This window comes from Anopheles funestus, chromosome 2RL (genome assembly GCF_943734845.2).
Source record: "Anopheles funestus chromosome 2RL, idAnoFuneDA-416_04, whole genome shotgun sequence".
In the NCBI taxonomy this organism is placed as follows: Eukaryota; Metazoa; Arthropoda; class Insecta; order Diptera; family Culicidae; genus Anopheles; species Anopheles funestus.
The window spans coordinates 2,918,176-2,937,580 of record NC_064598.1 but is presented as its reverse complement, the minus strand read 5'-3'; the positions used below and the strand labels follow the sequence as shown (position 1 = coordinate 2,937,580).

At 45.7% G+C, this 19,405-nt stretch overlaps 1 protein-coding gene across 9 annotated transcripts in view; it reads left to right on the top strand.

The window, feature by feature from the left end:
• The window catches only part of LOC125762566 (protein winged eye), a 286,165-nt gene that overhangs the window by 238,052 nt on the left and 28,708 nt on the right, over positions 1–19,405 (top strand). For all 9 annotated transcript variants that reach the window (XM_049424781.1, XM_049424783.1, XM_049424782.1 and 6 more), the window contains one exon: positions 18,602–18,732. In XM_049424781.1, coding sequence (XP_049280738.1) covers positions 18,602–18,732 — 131 coding nt within the window. The remainder of the gene's footprint in view (positions 1–18,601; positions 18,733–19,405) is intronic.

The window sequence follows — 19,405 nt, the reverse complement described above, 5'->3', positions numbered from 1 at the left end:
TGTGCCGCGACGGAGAAACCAGGGCCCAGAAGGATGAAACGTGGCGGGTGCGAACGGCCCCCGAAAGTGTTCGTTAGAAATAGTGCATGTACCAGCCCATTTCGTAATGGATAGCGTTGGACGATGCGTAATGTATGGATCTCGCACTAGGAGGTAATCCTTGTTCTTCTTCAATCACGCCAGCCGTGTGCCTTTCTTCTGCCAGTCACTCTCGCAAATCCGGAAGAGGAAGCTGATGCATCGTCGTCGAGCTTCAAAAGGACATTAATAATGCCTTCATTCCCTCCGTCCAATACCACAGCCGAGGGGCCCGGTTAGAACCTTTGCCACGAGAGAAAAAGGATATGCACAACGGATGTGGGTTGGGGGGTGGATTGGAAGATGGAGACGGTGCGCTCTTGATTATTGATTCCGGGCGTAAGGATGATCCATAACACAATGTCCCCCATCGGTCTGTCATGGCAAAAATAAACGCCTCGTACACCCGTCAGACCTCGTCAGATGGATGGAATAGGCTTCCTTGCAATCACTACCTACACACGTCAAACCCATCCCGAAATGGGACGGTGGCCGAGGCGATTGGGATGGGTTGTACAATGTTTGTTCTCCTTTTCTGCACCACGTACAGCTGTCATTACTCATCAGTAGCCCCGTCCGTGCGTCCATGCAATCAACAACTCATCATCAGTATCATCAGCGATCATCATCAATGCCATCATTAAGGATATTGTTGCAGTTGCAGATGGCCGAAAACAGGGTGCAGTATGGTGGAACGTTATTTCCTGTTCTTGGTCTCCATTTTTCATCCCCGCTACCGGTGTTGTTCGTTCCTGCACTGGTGCATATTAATATTTATCACTGCACTTGTAAAAGTGTCATAATCAACAATTTATATCGAAAATTTCCTTTACACTTACTTAGCACCGGTACCGGTGGTTCGGGACCCGCTAGCGGAAGCTTTTAAGCAAACTAGAAGGAATCGTTTAAGCCCATAAAGGGGGAAAAATAAGATAACGATCAACGGACACCGTCAACCTATGTCTAACCTCTCTACGACCATTTGGACGACCATTGGTGATGGGCATTGTTTGCCGTATGAAAAATGATTTTCCATACCATTACTGTGCATTGCGGCCGGAAACGTTTCTTCCACCGCCGCTTGACGAGGTGGGACTATCAGTCGGTGGGGTAAGTGTGGTAGTTAAGAACGCAACGAAATACAGACGTTCGGCACGCAACGTATAGAACGCCATCGATGAGAAATAAATCCTTTTTTTTCCATCTTGAATCCATTTTGTCGTTCGGTTCCACCATCAGTCAACTGTCAGTGTTGGTGCTGGTGCTCGCAAGGCTTTTCCCCTATTTTCTCTCGCTTTTGTGTTAAAACATACGATGTCAGCTGTTAAAGTTGGGAAAAATGGAATATTTTCCCCGCACGAGAAAACTCAATTAATATTCTTCCGTAAGCCATGAAATCCCTTTGGGATATGGGCTCAATCAATCTTTTTTTTTGTTACTCATGTTTGATTCAAGAAAACTTCTTATGAAACAGGACATATTTTTACGTTCATCCTTAGAATATAGATATGTTAAACAAACTAACTCAAAGTACTTAAAAAGTTTTCTAAAAAAATAAATAAACATCTAAACGCTTTGCTGAATAAAGTTTCCGTTCCCAGGAAGACACTCAGGCTACGAGCGACAAAGTGCTAATCACTTTAACACATACTTCTAACGATCTTAACATAGCCATGCTTCAAAATGTAACAATAATGCACAACTTAATGTACACGGCCGTGGCGTGTAAATGTTTGTCCCATTTCGATCCCAGCGAACCTTGTGCAAACCTGGTGTGATAATTATTTCCACTACATCTCCATCATAATCTGCTCGACCACGGCAGCCGTGCGCTCACTGCAAACAGTATTCGGTGTGTAGTGTAAAGCTTTTGGGGCTGGAAAAGCGTACATTTTCATCCCTCCGATTAGGTTCGGTATTCGGCGCTGCTCTGTTTATGTGTTGTACCAATTTGTGCTGTTCATAGTAATTATGTGAATATTTGTCTAAAGTTAGGCCAATATTCAATGTCACACTATCAGAAGAACACACGCGAGCGTTCACAACTGGTGTGACGATGAGTAGATGATGTTTGTTTTACAACAATCCTGCCTTCCGAAGTTCTTCAACGAACGTATCATCACACCTCGTGGCAGACTCCAACGCTCCGTAGCTCTTCCATCGTAAATCACCATCAGCACTATCAGTCACATGGCATTGCAAGCTGGGAGTCCTCTAATTGGGAGGCTCGACTTGGAATCAGACAATCGCCCAGGCGCCCACGTGTGCGTACGTGAAGGTGTACAATTTCTACAAATAGTTACAACCATTCATCACCCACCAGCCTGCGTAGGCGACCATTTGCCGGCCCATTTGTTGCAACAATATGCGTATCGGGCGCCCGTTCCATGCACGGATCGATGGTGTAATGTGTACATCGTTAGTCACCTGGCGCCTCCATGCCCGGTGTTGGAGCGATTACGAAACAACAGCCGAGTTCACACAGCCTAAAGGAAAGGTGTGCCTGATAACAAGAGCATCAAAGACACATGTGCCAAGTGCTCAACCTGATGGATTTGATGATGGGCCACCTTCCCCGGGTCAGTGCCAAAAACCTGGCGGTGGGGAAGACGAGGTTATGAAAAGCCAAACCTGATTAGCTGCTGTTATGAGCTCCGATTACCAATGCATTCCGCGTCGAGAGCATCGTCCCCTGCATCCCTCGGTGGTGCATCATTGGAATAAATTAAACAACAATCAAACGATCCCCAATCCAGCATTGTGCAGCTCGCAGCCATTAGTGCAATCACTCTCGGTTTGTTTGAACGTAAATTTTCACTCGATGTTTCTTCTTGTGGCAGCCTACAGGTATTTCCTTTCTTTGCCTACAATTTCCCCTGCGTGTCGCCTTACCCATGCCTCGGCCCCAAAACCAATGCAATACTCACGTCCATGTGTTTATGTTTGTGGAAGTTGCACCCAATGGGGTTTTGGGTAGCAAAACCAAATGGGAAAATGGGAAATTTTCCGTACACTACTACTATCCTGTCTGTGCATTCTGTGCAGTGGTATGCTGTGGTTTTGCCATAAATAAGGCTCCTCCACATGCGGGGCCACTAGTAGACGGTTCCTTTCCCGTATGTACGACGATGATGGCGATGATGCCTCCTTCGTTTTACCGGTCATGCCTCTAGGGCTGACGCACTTTCATTGCCCGTTACTTCCCTTGATTAATACCGCACTCCTCCCCAACCGCATCCTCCACTAAGGCCCCGTGACGGCCCATTTACCAAAATGAAATATGAAACTTTCCAAAACATCCCAAGACTCGGCCTCCATCGGCGGAGTGGGGAGTGGAATTCATTTCAGTATCAACGGTAGCACCAACCATCGTCATCGTCATCATCATCACCATCGTTGCAGGGGGATGCTATCGTCATTATGCCGCAACGACAACGACAAACTGTATTTAACAAAACCAAAACTGACCGAGTTGTAAATTTCCAGCCTCGGAGTGAGTGAGCGTTACCCCGAAATATGTGGTGCACCGGGTGCAACGATTGCATTGGTATAGCCAGGGGTTTTGCAAAACCCTTTCTTTGCACGGTGCAAAGGTTGTCTGCGGTACTCCCGACGGGCTATTGGACGCTAGGGAGGGTGAAGGGTGCCTATACAAACATCGAGAGTAGATTATAAATGTAAATTAGAAGAAGAATGCATCCCTGTGACACGTTTGCTACACGGTATCCCCTATACGCTTATGCTGTTGGCCGTCCGTTTTCCCATGGCGATGACACACAGCCGACAGTGACGGTTCGCCTACAAGCACTCACAGTGCAAACTTGTGTTTTGGTTGTTTTCTGCCATTTCTCAGCAATACCGACATTCCCAGAGAAACAAACTAACTGACCGAATGCAATCCTTGCATCGTGGTTCGCGCACGAATCACTTCGTTCAGGCTGTCGGTTTCGTATCCTTACAGTCACTGGGCAACGGCACACTTCCCGGCGCATCTGGCGTGGATGCAGTTGATGACGATATGGTGCGTTTCTATCGGGCTTTTGCCAACATATCGAGCCATTTGCAGAACATGCGAACTGCAGAACATCATATCCCAATGGTGGTGGTGTTTTCCTTCCGTTCGTTTCGCTGCCATTTAATATTTAACCTTTTGCTGGAAAGAGTGCCAGGTGTGGGGGAGGTTAACCTTTCGCTCTGCCTTGCTTTTCGACTGCTCCAGAAAGAGAACCACAGGGACAAAGAGACGAATCCAAGTGGGATCGGTAATTTCGTGCAAAATATATTTAATTTACCGAAATCCTCGCCATCTAGTCAATAGTTGCAGTTGACCATTCGGGGTCCAGCTTTTATTTCCAGCTCCATGTTCCGAGATGCAAGTTCGCGCCACAATTGCAATCATCAACCACACCTACGGGATGTACACCTGGCACCGTACCAACTGTGGCACATTAGCGGATAGTTCGTGCTCGTGCAAGATCAACATCCGGCAGAGTAACATCGGGCCGAGCTTTGGCACGAGTTTTGCCATTTAATTTGTTCACAAGGCCCAACACGGACAAGGATCGGCTGTCCAGAAGTGGCAAGCTTCAGCTCTGAAGGTACAGTACGGTACTGCCTCTTAATGTTTCTAATGCAATAGGCATTTGTTCATTCGCCGTCGGTCATCGCAGGCTCGGTGCTGCGTTATGCACCGTGCGTTACCAATATTTTGGGTTGAACAATCATCGAATCACCCTGTCTGGTTCGGTCGCTGAAGCGGTCCAACGGTGACAAACATTAGCGAGTTGGACCGATCTCTTGTCTAACTGGTTTCGGTGACGGGCCTGCATCGTCCGATAAGGCCAGGATGCGTTCCAGGATTGTTTAAGCATGCTGCAGCGGGCCGTTATTCCTGGTGCGGCACAGAATGCAGAAACAAGCATCCGTCCGTTGTAGAGCAGCCATGATCACGATTACGGTGTGACTGTGTGTTTGCGTTTATGAGTGTTGCAATGCCCTTCGGTACGCCGCTACTTCGTCCAGTGTTGCCAGCGGAATAACGCACAACGTACGTATAGGGTGAGGCTCATTTGGTGCGAGGCCTGCCTTCACTGGACGTTAGTGACAGTGTGGAAGAAAATAACAACAGAAAAAAAAGTCCACTGCTCACTTGCTAAAACAAGTAGAAAGATGCGTTGATATCGCCACTGTTTCCCTGTGTCATGACACAGGACATTTCGTGTGACACTTTTTCGTGCTGTTTTTATTTCCGATTCCGACGCATTCGGTCCCTAGAGCTCGGGATGGTGCAAACAAGGCACAGCTACAAATGCAATGTCCCCATGAATAGTGGGTACGGGTAGTACAACATATTGAAGCTTGTGTGTCCTTCTGTGTTGCCAATGGCTTGCATCACGCGCGCGCATCTGATGCAAAATGCATCGCAATAATGAAAAACAAATGAAAAATCAACAAGCATCATCCTCATTTGATTTTGCTCATCCCCTCCCCAATTGAAATGGGGCCTTTTTATACGTTTTTTTTTTTGCTTTAGTCAATCTATTCGATGTATCTAGTACTTTAAAGACAGCGTCACTTCCCACGGCACTTCACGAGGGTGTCTGCGTTAAATTACACACACACGGCGCATTGCATTTTCGAACGGAATTGTGTTTGCAACCTTTGGTGAGCTTGTTCCTTTCAAAGTGTATGGAAACAGTTCGCTCCGGATGACACCAAAAGCTTCTATTTTCCACCACACAGCGCAGCGAGAAAGTATCTACGATACGATCGTTTCGAGTTGCAAAACATTAGCCCAACAGTGGCAGTACATCGAAGGTCTCGGGTCTAATAAACACGACCCACACGGTGTATTTGTTGCGAGTGTAGAAAAATGTTGTTCCCTGCAAATGAAGCATTCCCTAGGTGGAAACTGTGTACCAAACATCAGCTAGAGCCTTTTTATTACGGATTCAACAGCATTTAAAATGGAATATTTAATCCGTAGACAAACGATGTATGCGCCTTCTGGATGCATCTCATCGCTATCCGTACCGACTCGTACCGGGAGTCACGGAGAAATAGACAGTAGGTTTCTGTTTGCATATTAGAAATCACTTACTTTGTGAGGTCCATGGGTCCGATTGAAGGTTTGGCTCCAGGATTCCGTACATCCGTTTGAATGAATGCACTCAATGCATTGAATGTTGCTACCACGCTAGTAGAACTCCCTCGGTGCAACGTAAATTTGTTCCTCAAATTGCAGTTATTCATCGGACGGGACCACACATCCGTTCCATTTGTATTTACTCTCGTCCAAGCAATGTTACAGACGTTCCACACAGGCTCTCGGTTTCAAGCGTCCCCGGTACTGGAAGGTAGTCCTTGGGATATGAAATCTTCAGGCCCATCCGGTTCTTTGGTGGTGGTAAATTCTTGATGCACCGTTGCTTCTCGGCCCATATCCGGTGCGTTTAATTTATCACATATCGCATCATAATATTCTGCGAAAACGTTCCGTGCAACTCCGTGCAATGTTTAATCCCCAGGTCGGAACTGCATTGCTCTTGCTTTATCAATCCCTCTCCCTCAATAGCACACTGGCTAAGCAAATGTGAAAATATGAATATGCAAATTAACAATAAATAATATATGTTTGTCTGTAAACTGGATCTTAGCCCCTGGGGGGAAACTCTTAAACCAATCGCACAACAATCGTAGATGTTGGATGTATTTTAAAGGTCAGCTGGACAACAACACTGTATCGTGTCTGTTCATATTAGAACTTTATGCGCCGAGTTATCCCATGGTTTTGATAGATAAATTTTAATTAAATGTTTCTAAATATGTAAATAGCTCATTATCTTATGTGCGGTATGTATTACCTAATGGATTTCGGCATAACATTTGTCCCAAATATTCCTATCAATTTAATCTAATTCATGCGAATATAATTCTGAAAAGCATCTATCAAGAAAGGTGTGAAAAATAATGATGACCCGATGTGAAAATCACACCCACCCACACACACGGTCCAGGATTTCTTAAAGCCATTGAAACTGCTTAATATGCCACCGGGTGAATATCTTTAAATGACTCATCCAGAAAGAGAACAACGAAGTGCAGAATAGTATGGAACGGTTGAATTTTCCCGCACGTGCCCTCGTTTCGGTCTGTTGCCTGGCTCTGGTACCGTCTTCTCAGCAGTAGTAACACCCTCGCGCTGTAGCAGTTACATTCATTTCTGCGATGAGACGTCACTTCTTGCTCAGTTCCAACCGGTACGTTCAAAAGAAGACGAAAAAAAAGTGGCTAGTTGGGGAATTCTTAATTTTCGGCAATGAACTTCCCTGACGCTGATCACCCATCTCCTCGACAATAGAGGCATAGACTGGCAAAGGCCGTAAGGCACCCACGCGGTGAACTACGGTTTCACTTTCATTCGGTGGCGTTTGCTGGTGGCTGCCAGTAGAAGAAGTCAAGATTTAATTACACGCCCAATGGGAAGGGTTATTACTTGCGTCTTGCTGCCTTGTTTATGGTGCTGATCACTTGCGTTCCTTTGCTGCGGGAAAAAAGGGGGCCAACCGACGGGTCGTTGCGTTCCGCTTTGGCACAATTTGTCGACAAAAGAAATCGAAGCGCTGAAGAACGACGCTGGTAATAGAGCGTCTTAAGGTAGATTGAAGGGCTAGGACTGTTTGTTGATGCTACACCGGGCCCAATTCCCGGTATCCAAAACAGGTCTTAAGTTTACGAGCTCTAATTAACTGCACGCTTCTCGGGAGGGCAAGTCATCGGTGTATTAGCTTGAAACATGAAATATACAGACGATCGATGAAATTTACCCGAAAAAAGGGTAGCCTAGTAATGAAAGCCAAAATCAATCACTGGCAATAATCACTAGAAACGGGACACGTGTTTGTATGCAACAGCTCACATGTGAATGGTGGCCGAAAACAATCCTACCCAAAAACCCCTGTTGGCAACAATTTCTTCCAATTATCCATTGCCACGGCCAGTGCAAATGCTTCGAAGCGAGAAACAGATACTATCGCTTACACTGTTCCCTTTTCCTGCCATGTCCGCCCCCCGGGGAACATTGTTTACATGTTAAGCTATTTAATTGTATGCAAATTGAGCTTGAATTATGCTTTCACTGCGCGGCAATATCTTTACGGCAGGCTCTCCAGGAAAATGGGTACGAGCTAATATCCGATGCATCTCCAAACCCTGAGTCCGGTATCGGTTCGGATACACCTCCGTTAACCTAGCCCTGTTTTGGATGGTTCTTGCAACGGCTTTTGGGGAACAGAAAGTGCATCTCCACCCTCTCCAAATCCTGGGCAACGGTGTGACACCGCCGAACTTTGTGGCCCGTGAGAACGAACGGGAGTGTTTCGAAGTGTTTCATTTATTCATAAACTGCAACCCGCGAACCCGCGGAAGGTTTTGTGCAGCCGAATCCCGGCCTTTCCTGACGCAGATCATCCAAAAAACATGAGCTTTCCGGACGACGATGACGAACAGGCAAATGGGGGGGTGTTGTTTCTGTGGTTTTCTCTCCCCTTTGCCCTCTCCCCCACCTTCCCCTTGACCCTTTCTTTCATAGCCCTTTTCCAACCCCATTAGACGAAGATGTTGGAAGGCGTATGTTGGGCCGATGCGCGGTACCTTAGATAATGTAGCAAAATAATCATAATTATTACTCTTGCGCCCCCCGTGTCAGACAGGCCTCCCGCCACAGACGGCCCTTGCCGGTCCTGTGGTTGGCAGCGGATCGAAGCCGGCAATCTGGGCGCAGGGCAGGTTGACTCGCTGACTGAATGGTTGGAAGACTCGACATGACAGGGTTCGCGTTTGCTTCGATTGTTGCCGTCCGTGGAGGGATTGGGCTAATTATTTATATAGTCTCTAATTATTAATGCTATTGTTATGCGGGACTGGGTACCATCGTTTCGTTCCGCATTGCGTTACGCTGGGGACGGTGATTGGCTGCTGTTGTTGATGGTCGCTCTCGATCGGTCGCTACAGCCCTGTACGCGTTATGCGCTTCACGTACTCGTCGTCCTATGTAACCGTTTGTGCTCCTGCACAGCATCTCGCTGTCTAATGGCTAATCTCCACGTCCAGTTTCCGTGTTGATTACAGCACGCCAGAATCTTTCGTTCGTACGGGGTTCGGGATAAGCCACCGCCACCCCGGGTGCTCCCGGTGAAAACGCCATTAAACAGCTTCCAATCAGCCAGAAACGATTCAATCGATTTTGCAAATAGTTTGTGCAGTCGCTGCTTACACACATAAGCTGCTCGTCCCGTTCCACCCTTCGCGTGTGCCTAATGAATCGTTTCCGCGCTTCAACCATTTCCGATGCCAAGGGTGTGTGCTGATTGTGGATAAAGTAGGGGCACATTAGAGGCACAGTTTTTTTTTCTTTTTTTCTCTATCGCCTAACGCCACTCTTCAGCATAACACGTCGATGGCCTCCAATGGCCAAGACTTGGATTCAATCGACTCATTGTCAGTTTGCTGCGAGGGTGTACGTTAGATCCATTTAGTGCCCGGTTTTCCTACCCGCTTTCCAAGTGGGATAAAGCTAAACTTATTCAACGCTGCTGGCGGAAGCTACACGCTAGGACTAGGAGTATGGTAAGGTAACTCGGGGAAAAAATGTATATATCCATATATACCGATAAAATACTGAGGGTGGGTGCACCAGAAGACGACTTGCCACGGAGGAAATAATTATGAATAATGATGATGGCCCTGGTCAGTGGTAGTGGAAGCACTTTTATCGTTTGCAAATCGTTTCCCTGGGCAGAAACCTTTGGGGCCCTACTGGAAAGGTATTCCAGTCTCACTCACTGTGCCAAACGAGAAAGGCCGCGTTTTTGGTGGAAGGGAAACGCACCATCGCAAAGAAGTATAAATCGAATATTGGAAGTCAAAGTTGATCCCGTGGATATCGATGGGGCATTCAATTGTTGTACACTCTGCACTGTGGTGCGAGAAATGGAGGGATATAATTTTTCTCCATTCTCACTATCTTTATCTCCTCTGTACCTTCACAATGCTTTCTATCACTTTCTTGTCTACCAAACAAAAAATCCACTGGTTGTTGCTGTCTTTTTATCGCATTTTGCATTTATCTCTTCATCGTTCCGAGCAATGCGTGGAACTGACGCGATCACACCGCCACTGTTAGCTGCGCATATTTGGTGCCAGAAAATAAAATTAATGAGAGATTAAGCTATGACTTCATTAATCAAATTGAATGTCGGGCATTGATTATCGTCGCGAGACAACGCGAGATCATCGCATTCGGAGAGTGGAGTGCGTTCGTTCGCTTTTCGCTTTTTGTGATTTATGGAACATTTTTATGCCCAACCAATGCAAAGGGGCACGGGCATCGTATTAATTCGTACATATTTGCTATCCCTAGCCATCAGCAATGCCTCTGTAACAAACGACCCTCATCGTATTGTGTTGTTCGGGCGAATATTTCAGCCCCAAATTGTACACAAATCGAATCGTCATTCGAAAGTGATATTGATTGTTTTCCATCATCTTAGGCTTCAGCGATTGGTTTGTGTGTGTGGCTGAAGGATGGATATCGGCATCCGGGCCTGACACTAATCTGAAACATTTAAGCTGCAACGTTTAAGCATTATGATGCTATTAGTATCCACCTCTAAGGATGGATCAATTTTCCCGCCCAGAGGGCGAACGCCCATCAATTGGGACAACAAACTGCAATCAAATTACAGATAGAGAGAGAGAGCGAGTAGATGGATTCGCTTGTTCCTTTCGTTTGGAGTCCTTCGCATTTTTCACATTCCATTCAACGTTTGTTTGGTATTGATTTGCGTGTTTGCCTTCATTTGTAGTTGTTGTTTTGTTCGGTGTCCTAAGCTGGTGATAAGATTAATCGTGAGTCATTTCGTAGAACAATAACGATCCGTCGTAATTTGCCTGACCTGTAGGTTTATCTTGTTCAAAGCAGTTTTACCGATGGGTTTTTTGTTTTGTTTTGGTTTTGTTCTGTCCACCAACCACGCAACGGCCATTCAATTATATCCGGCACATTCACATGTTTTCTTCTTCCCTCTAAATCCAGTCTAATGTCTCTATCGCCTGCCATCATCCTCTTCAACGGGGCAGTTAGCTAATGTACTACGTTCGTTTTCATTTTTGGAGCTGCTCTGCGTGAACCGCCCGTTGCAAGTGTGGTATGGTTCTCAGCCGCCGCCTCCATCCCCAAAAAGGTGCTCCAACCGAGCGAGACGCGAGTTATGTTTACGCGTGTTATCCGCTCCCGTATGGCCGCACTTTATTGACGCAAGTCGGACACCACCAACCACCGCGCTCGTAAAAAAAAGGCCCCCGGGCCCAGGGTACGAGAAAAATGTAATGTTCCACCGTTATAGTGAGTTTTTACCCTTCTATACCTCCGCGTGAGTCCGCGTTGTTAAAACCTTTACCACAAACAACCAACACAGCAACAACAACAGCAGCAAAACTCTGGACAAACGCAACGTTAAGACATTAAACAGCGCACCTCCCAATGCACTCTCTCGCGGCGTAATGCGCGTACGCCTTTCCGCGGCGAAGGTGTTTACGACTGACTGTTTCAAGACGGGCGAGAATCAACGAACGAACCAAAAAAAAAAAACAACGCTGTAAGAAAACCACAAAAATCCCAAAGTTCGTATAGCTAGCGCGCCTCTAATTGACATGCACTGGCGTGTGTTAGTCTAGCGAGTTTACGAGTGAAGTTCCCATTTTACGATTAATAAATCAGCCGATAAGCCGCCAACGAGCGTGGACGAATGGAATTTCCTGTTGGATTATTCATAACCACAAACATCGCTGCGGTAAACGGCTGGTCACAAGACTTAACTACAGCTAGCCGGTACGATGTGATACTCTGGCCGCTGCGAAAAATGACCCGGGCGCTGTAAGTGGTTTGTCCACTGCATGTCTTATCGTTATGCAGTTTTAACGAAAGTTCGATCGATCGATTCATCGAACTAAGCATTTGATTATGAAAGTGTACCCCGAAGCGCAAGCAGTCACTCACCATCATCATAAATAATGCGACCTCCACCAAACATCTTTTATCATCCATCCCGCATAATGTCTCATCTTCTAACTTATTCTTTACGACGGGCTCATAATGGCGTCATTGCTTGGGACGAGCAATTAACTCATCATCGTTCGATGGGGTGTCTTTTCCTCTTATCGTTTGAAGCAAGTCAACAACAAGGCATGATGTTTACCAAATAGACAGTATCACTTTCAGCTTGTAAAAGAATGTGAAGTTTTGAATGGAATTAAAAAGCGCTCCAAATGTTACGTCCAACGTATTCTGTTTGCAACTCTGAATAATTTATTGAATTAGTACGCCATAAACATGTCCGTCCAACAACACATGTTGGTTGATGTGTTCGACGACATCCATCCGCTTTCCTGGTACAGAAAGGAAGACATCCTTATAAAAAAGCATGTTGCATCCTTTTTTCTCGACCATGAATCTCTCCATCTTTCGCTTTTGGCGCAAGAATCCATCCGTGGCTGGCAAACATCGCTGCAGAAGAAACGCTGGCTAATATACAGAACTTTCTTGATTATCGGTAGCGATTCGCTCACTGTCCGCTACGCACCGCTGGTCCACAAATGCAGGTAGCATCGACGAACTCTCCTTAATTATAACGGAGCATGAAAGTCAACAGAATCAACAACCGGAACTACATGCCGAACGAAAGGCATACACGATAGCCAGGCACGTTCGGGCCTGAAATACATGGGCTGCATCCAGTGCAGTGTAGCAACACACGAGCGCCACGGAACAGGATCACAAATTCTAGAGTTTCCAATAAATTTTCCGGACCAAATTGAGTTGTACGGTAATTACGAAAGCCATTAGCGGAACCAAACCTTACGATGGCTACCGGAGGGATGTTACGAAGGCTTTCCTTTAGCCGAGACTATTCGTCGTCGTATAATCCAGAAGCTAGTGCGCTGCGTCGTTACATACTCTAGCAGGATTGGCCTAGGCCTTACACGACCCCGTTGAAAAGCCAAAAACCCGCCAGTTTTGGGAGCTACTGTAACTGTGGCTCCTTTTTGCTGGTGCAACAAACTTGTGCTTGGATCCATCGAAATCCAGCCCTGCGACGTTGTGCAATCGATGGTAATTTATGGCTTTCGAAGAACCAACAAACTTTGCACGCCTAGACCATGGCAACTCGTCCTTAATTTAACGAAACAGTCCCGCTGCTTGATGGATGAAAGGTTCTTTCATCGATAAATGGCGGTACGTGCAAAGTTTTAATGTCTATTTTGCCCCCCTTTCGCTTGTTGGAACGATAGAGGGAAAGAATTTGATAGAATGACGATGGAACGACGCTGATAAAAGCAGGAGCAGCAGACAAAGGGAAGGGACCAGTAGAATCTATCAACCTGGCATCTATCTTCCAGAGGGGCAATCTTTTATCCTCTTATCGCTCGCCGTCAATCTTGAACCAGTCCTTTCGCTACCTTTTTTGAAGGCGTTATTTCGATACCCTTTTTTATTTTGTTTATTTTTTTTCAGTTGGTTTGTTGTATTTTAAGTTTTCTTTTTCAATTTTCGATTTTTTTTAGTCCATTTTCTTTGATCTTCAACTTTCTAGCACGCGTGGTTGAGAATGTTTTCAGTTGGTACGGGTTTGTCTTTTATAAACCATTTTGGGAGTATAAGTTTTAAGAAATCGTCGTATTGCTTATTGAGGTTGGTAGACAAGAACAACTTCAGTGTTCAATACTAAAAAAAAGGAAAATCAATAATCATAGCGTTGGTGATTTTAATTGCTGAGAAGAATGATTGAAGTTTTCTTTTCCATGTTTCAGAACACACCTTTCCACCGCCAGTGAAAAAATTGAATACTTTTTCTTATGACTTTTCTTCAAATGTACTACCGTATCTTCGTTTGTTAGTTTTCAATTACAATCCTGTGTTTTCATTATCTTAATAGAATCAAGCGTTAGCACAAGTGGTTATATCCAAAACATTGTGCTATGTTCTTTCGATACTGTTCGTCCAAAAACGACTCAATGTACATGCGACATAATCTTGTGGTTTGGATGGAGCTTAAAATTATTATCTACAAGACCGAACTGACAAAAACAAACCTTTGACCGCACTCTGATAGTGGAAGGGCTGGCACTACCTCCTTCCATCCCGTTCGCGTACTCCCGAAGAAATAGTTTTCTCTGTAACGCCCATTTCCTTCGTAAGTTAAGGGAGTAAGATTTATTATAAGTCTGCCGACGAGGCGACCGACGTTAGACGTTTACGAAAATAAACAAACTTCCCACAAGACCGTCGGGATCGCCTTCTTGGTGGAGACAGTCCCCCTTCGGCTAAAACCCGTTCAATCGGAGTAACATATTAAACACGGCGGAAGATAGCCGGGTTATGAAGCAGCCGGTGTGTTGAATTTGCATTGAGCTATCGGTCAGAAACCATGCTCCGTTGATAAGGGTCCCGGAACAATCAGTTCACCTTGTGTCCGGACTGTCTCATCAGCAGAACGACACCAAAAACCTTGAAGACGTGTTGTGTCACATGGCTTCTTCAGGCTGTAGTTCTCGGCCAAACAAGCAGAAGCTTGTTTCTTTATCTGGAAACTAAAATTTTTATTGTTCTTACTCATTCGGCTAACCGGTATTGTTATGTGTGTCTCTGGGTGTGTGTGTGTGTGTGTTGTCAGTAACTGATAGTCTGGACCGTCTCTCGGTTTCGACTTCCCGCATCCGGATCAGCCGCACTGGAGGCTGCTTTTCGTGTCGAGTTGTCGAGTGCGTCCAGGTCCGACAGTATCTCAAGATAAACAAAATTTCCGGGAGCTAAGATAAGTGAGGAATGCAAGGATGGTAGGGGATGGAGTCAGGGTGAAGAATCGGGAGAGATCTATGGTTCTACAAGAAATTCTAAGAACGAGACGATCGTCTCGAGGAGGTGTCGTAAAATTCGAACCACCATGCGAGTGTGAGTAGTCCAATCTACCAACAATTTTGTCTTCATCTTCGCCCTGTCTGTTGCGGAACGCTTCTTAACAGTATCTCATTTTCAATTTCGTTTTACACTCCAGAATGCTCACCAACATACGGGTGCGCAAGTGGAACGAGATGGGGTAGAATGGCATGCTGGTCAAGCCCACGCCATGATGTTAGCAACTGGAATTTGTCCATCCTGAGCTATGTGTCACGTCAAAATCCTTTTCATGTCCAGCTTCTAACCGTGCTATTATTATAAGTTGCGACGCACAATTTTGTAACGTCTGATATTGCTACGTAGCAGAAAGCGAGCAGTGTCTTTAGTCGAAACCCGATATAAAGTTGGGAAAGAAAACTCGGGCAGATCTTTTTTTGTTTTGAAAGGCTTTCGGTCCTGTCACAAAGCACCGTCACCAGTGTAGACGTCAGCTACTTCTCCAACTTAGCAATGTCGAAGGTATAAGAATAGAAGTTCTTGGGATTCTCTACCGTCTGTCGAAGCGTAACCTAGATGGAAAAGAATTTCGTTCGCTTGCTTGCGTATAGTTGTTCTGGACGTAACAAGACAGCTGCAAGTGCAATATCGTTGAGCATACACTCGCCTTACGTCTTTCGTTTGCATATTTCAGTACACTTTCATGCCGTAATCTTGATTCTGGTGGCATCAGACAACTGGTGGCATATCCATCTAGGGAATCCAAGTTCATTCAAGCTTGTCCCAACAAGTGGGTTGTAGATTTTTGAGGAATTTTTAAAACATTTTATAATGTCTTAAAGCAAATAGGCAACTGCATGCGATTGAAACAATTCAACCTCGGGTAAAGAATGGTTTCAAACTAGCTCTATTGTGTAACGTGTTCGAAACTATGCTGTCAAACCTGTTCTAGTTGAATAAAGTCACCATGTAATCACTGACGAAACAGAGAGTGAGATCACCTTACAATTCCCATTAAATCCTACACCCACCCAGTTGTATGAATTCTGCATTCTTGCCCGTTTCTTGCGTTTGTTGACGAAAAGCACCCGTTCTAAACTTGCGATCGTAAATGAGATTTTCTTAGTTCCGGTTCTTGCTACCATTGCCAGCAACAACAAATCTAATGCCCCCAGTGCCCCCTGTCAGACGCAACCGGGAATTTATTGGTTTACTTTGGTCGACCCGCCATGGACCCCCCTTCAACGGTGTAGATGCGCCACCACCAAGCGCTTTATGCACGTGTACAGCCTCCTCCAGCGCAAGATTAATGAAAGCCAGAAACAACCGGTCAAGCGGTAAAACTTTCCCATTCAACAACCGGTGTATTCGATGGCTGATTTCAAGTTTTCGACCGAGTAGGTAAAGTTGCGCACGGGGAACTCCAAAGCTGGGCGTCTGGGGAAACTTCTGTACAACTCCAATCTCCCTCTAGGGGGAAGCTGGTGAGGGCAAAAAAAAATTGTACCAACAGAGTACCAACGGCAGCAGAATGCTAATCGAAAATTTTGACAACAACATCCCTCTAGCTAAGTCCCATTTGGCCTTGTTTCTTTTGGTGTAACTGGCGTTGGTACAAGTTATGTACAAACCTCCCCGTGTGTAATGCGGGAACATACACACATACATCTCAGTATTACGAGCCGTTTGCATACTTTGCCCTTGGTGTACAGTTCCTTCCCCCAAAATGCAATACATGTGTCGGAACTCGAGCTATAGTCGGGGCTGTAAATCACCTCCAATCCAATACACTGGAACAAACTTCAACGGCGCCTTGGATAGCCGCAGTAAATTGAGGTACTGGGGAGAGGTTGGCTGGAGTTAGCACCTCAGAGCACCAGATCTCGAACGGTGGCGCTTAATCTATGCACCCCCCGGTTACAATCTCTTCACCATCCAGCTTGACCAACGTCTGCAGCTGCTGGATCCAGCAACTATTTGCAGTTCGTTATAAATTATCAGTACACAGTCGACATCGGCAGTAACCTTAACTCGCACACAAACGAGCGTTACTCCATAATTCCCGAATAGAATTCCGATGCACGGGCTCCAAAAAGGCTTCGCCGCGAAACAGCAAACGTTTAGCGGCTTATTTACGATGTGTGTTGGAACGGTGTTTGCGCCTCCACAGCGACTGAAACGAACAAGTTTTAAATAAATTAACCCCGGCAATGCTTTATTTATGGCTAATTTTTGTATTGCTAAAAGAGTTGCAATTGAGATATTGGAAGTAATTTTTTATACAAAATCCAAACGTTCCCTTTGTTTTCCTTTTTGTGCTAAATATAAAGTTTTATGAATGAAAGCATGGATTCAAATATAATGCAAAGAAAGAAGTAATACTGAGCACAGTCTCGGAATCCGCGTATCGTTGAGATTCCTTTGCGAACCTCACAAAAAGCCTCTCGAGTAAGAATGGTTTCCCCATTTATTCATCAAACGAATGAAATAGGGTCCAACTTCTTCTACCCTTGAAACATGCGCGAAGTACTCCACGGCAAACAGTACAAAACGAACGGAACGGATGAACATTCGCTCGCTTACGTAAGTGTCCTTTTAAAAGCTTATAGTCGTGCCGGGGGGGAGTTTGTGTAGCGAGCTGCCCAAAAGCCACACATCCACAACGGATTCTAGCTCCGGTTGCGACCTAAACCTCCAGAAAAGCCCTTAGCAAAAGCCCGGCACACCACAATGCAACGGTTTGCAAAAAGGAGATTCGTCTTATCTCCATCTCATTCCGCTCGTTTTCGACTGCGAACGCTCAAACTGCCCTTTTTTTTGTTTGAACCCTCTCTACACCATTGAACCATTCCCTAGTCTCGCTGGCTTTGCGTTATGTTCGTTCATTTATTTTATCGTCTACTCCGGGGAACCTCCTGCTCTAGCCTTTCTAACGCCATCCATCGTTTGGAGAGCGGGTTAAGTTTCAGCAAAAAAAACCCGCAAATGTTCGCCAGCCGCACGAGCACATATCGCGGCATGTTGTAGTCCGTGACATGCATTCATTGCCCGGTTTCGGGTTGGGTAGCTGCTGATGCCCGTGCCCATCGGATTGCCAGCAAATCCCTTGCGCAAACCGGTCGACCTCTTGTGCCGGTTATGACCATGACTAGCCCTCCGTGTCAGCATCAGCAGAACCTCCGCGCGGATTCTGCTTATGTGCGCCGTCTGTACTGTTTGCTACGGGCATTGGAATTTTCTTTTCCGCTTCGTTTCCTGCTAGCTTGCAAAATTGGGCCTCTCATTGTGGACTGCTTTTCAATTTGGAAGCTTACTGTGTCTACGTCGCTTTCTTTTGGACGCATTTGTTTATGTTTTGTCTGTGTTTTTTTTTTCGTTCGAGTTTATCTTCCTTACGCAGCACTATTCGCAAAAGACAACGAAATAGCGGAAAACCTAGACAGCTAATTTAAATGTTTATTGAAATATATTGCCCAAACCCCCCAAGCTATTGATTTAATGCTCCATCTTATCCATTACTTAACCTCCAAGCACTAATCAAAGCATTTTTCGTTTTGTTTTCATTTACAGTGACAGAATCTCTTTTTGCCGCCGGAGGTTATAATACGCCACCCGCCAGTTCACCATTTCTTCCCTGCTCACCATTAGAGCTTGTGGCCAAAAATTTTCACAGCGCCGGAGCTGCCCTCTCCTTCAGTCAGGTAAGTTAATTCGCTCGCTAGTGGTTTCTTTCATGTTGAATAAACAAATTTAATTAGGAGCACATTATTCTACTCAATACGTCCATACGTACGCTTTAGAAGCAGAAAAAATTACCACCTCTTGTTGATCTTGTTTCTCCGCTGTGGAGTTCAATTTGCCAGAACTTTGAAGGAAATCCGCCAGCGAAGCAGAAGAATTTACGGCATCCCGTAGAGTTTCGCACGTCAATCAAGGCTTTTCATTTGCACGCGCGTTTTTTGGCAGGATCCATGTGTCCATGTTTCCATACTTGGCCATACGTACAAGCGTCGCGCGAAGATCGATGATGGAGTTCGGTGTGTTCGGTGTGCTCAACCGAACCCTGCCTGGCGTGACGATTGTGTTGTTGTTTTTTTTTGTTTTCTTTCTTCTCCTTAACATTTTCTTCTTCTCCTGTTTCGCTTCTTGCGCTTGTCACTATCACTAAGCCGCCCACCTTCTCCCCTAACGCCCCCCCCCCCCCCCTATCAATCCTTCATCCCCCTTTTCCGGCACCGTTAGGACAAGAAAAGGAAAAGTGTCATTAATCAAAGCCGGCTCTTTGCCACGGTTTCGATCACGTTTGGACAGACTCTCGACGCGGTGTCGAAGCGGAACGCACACATTGTTTGGTGCTTCCGCACTCCACCCCGG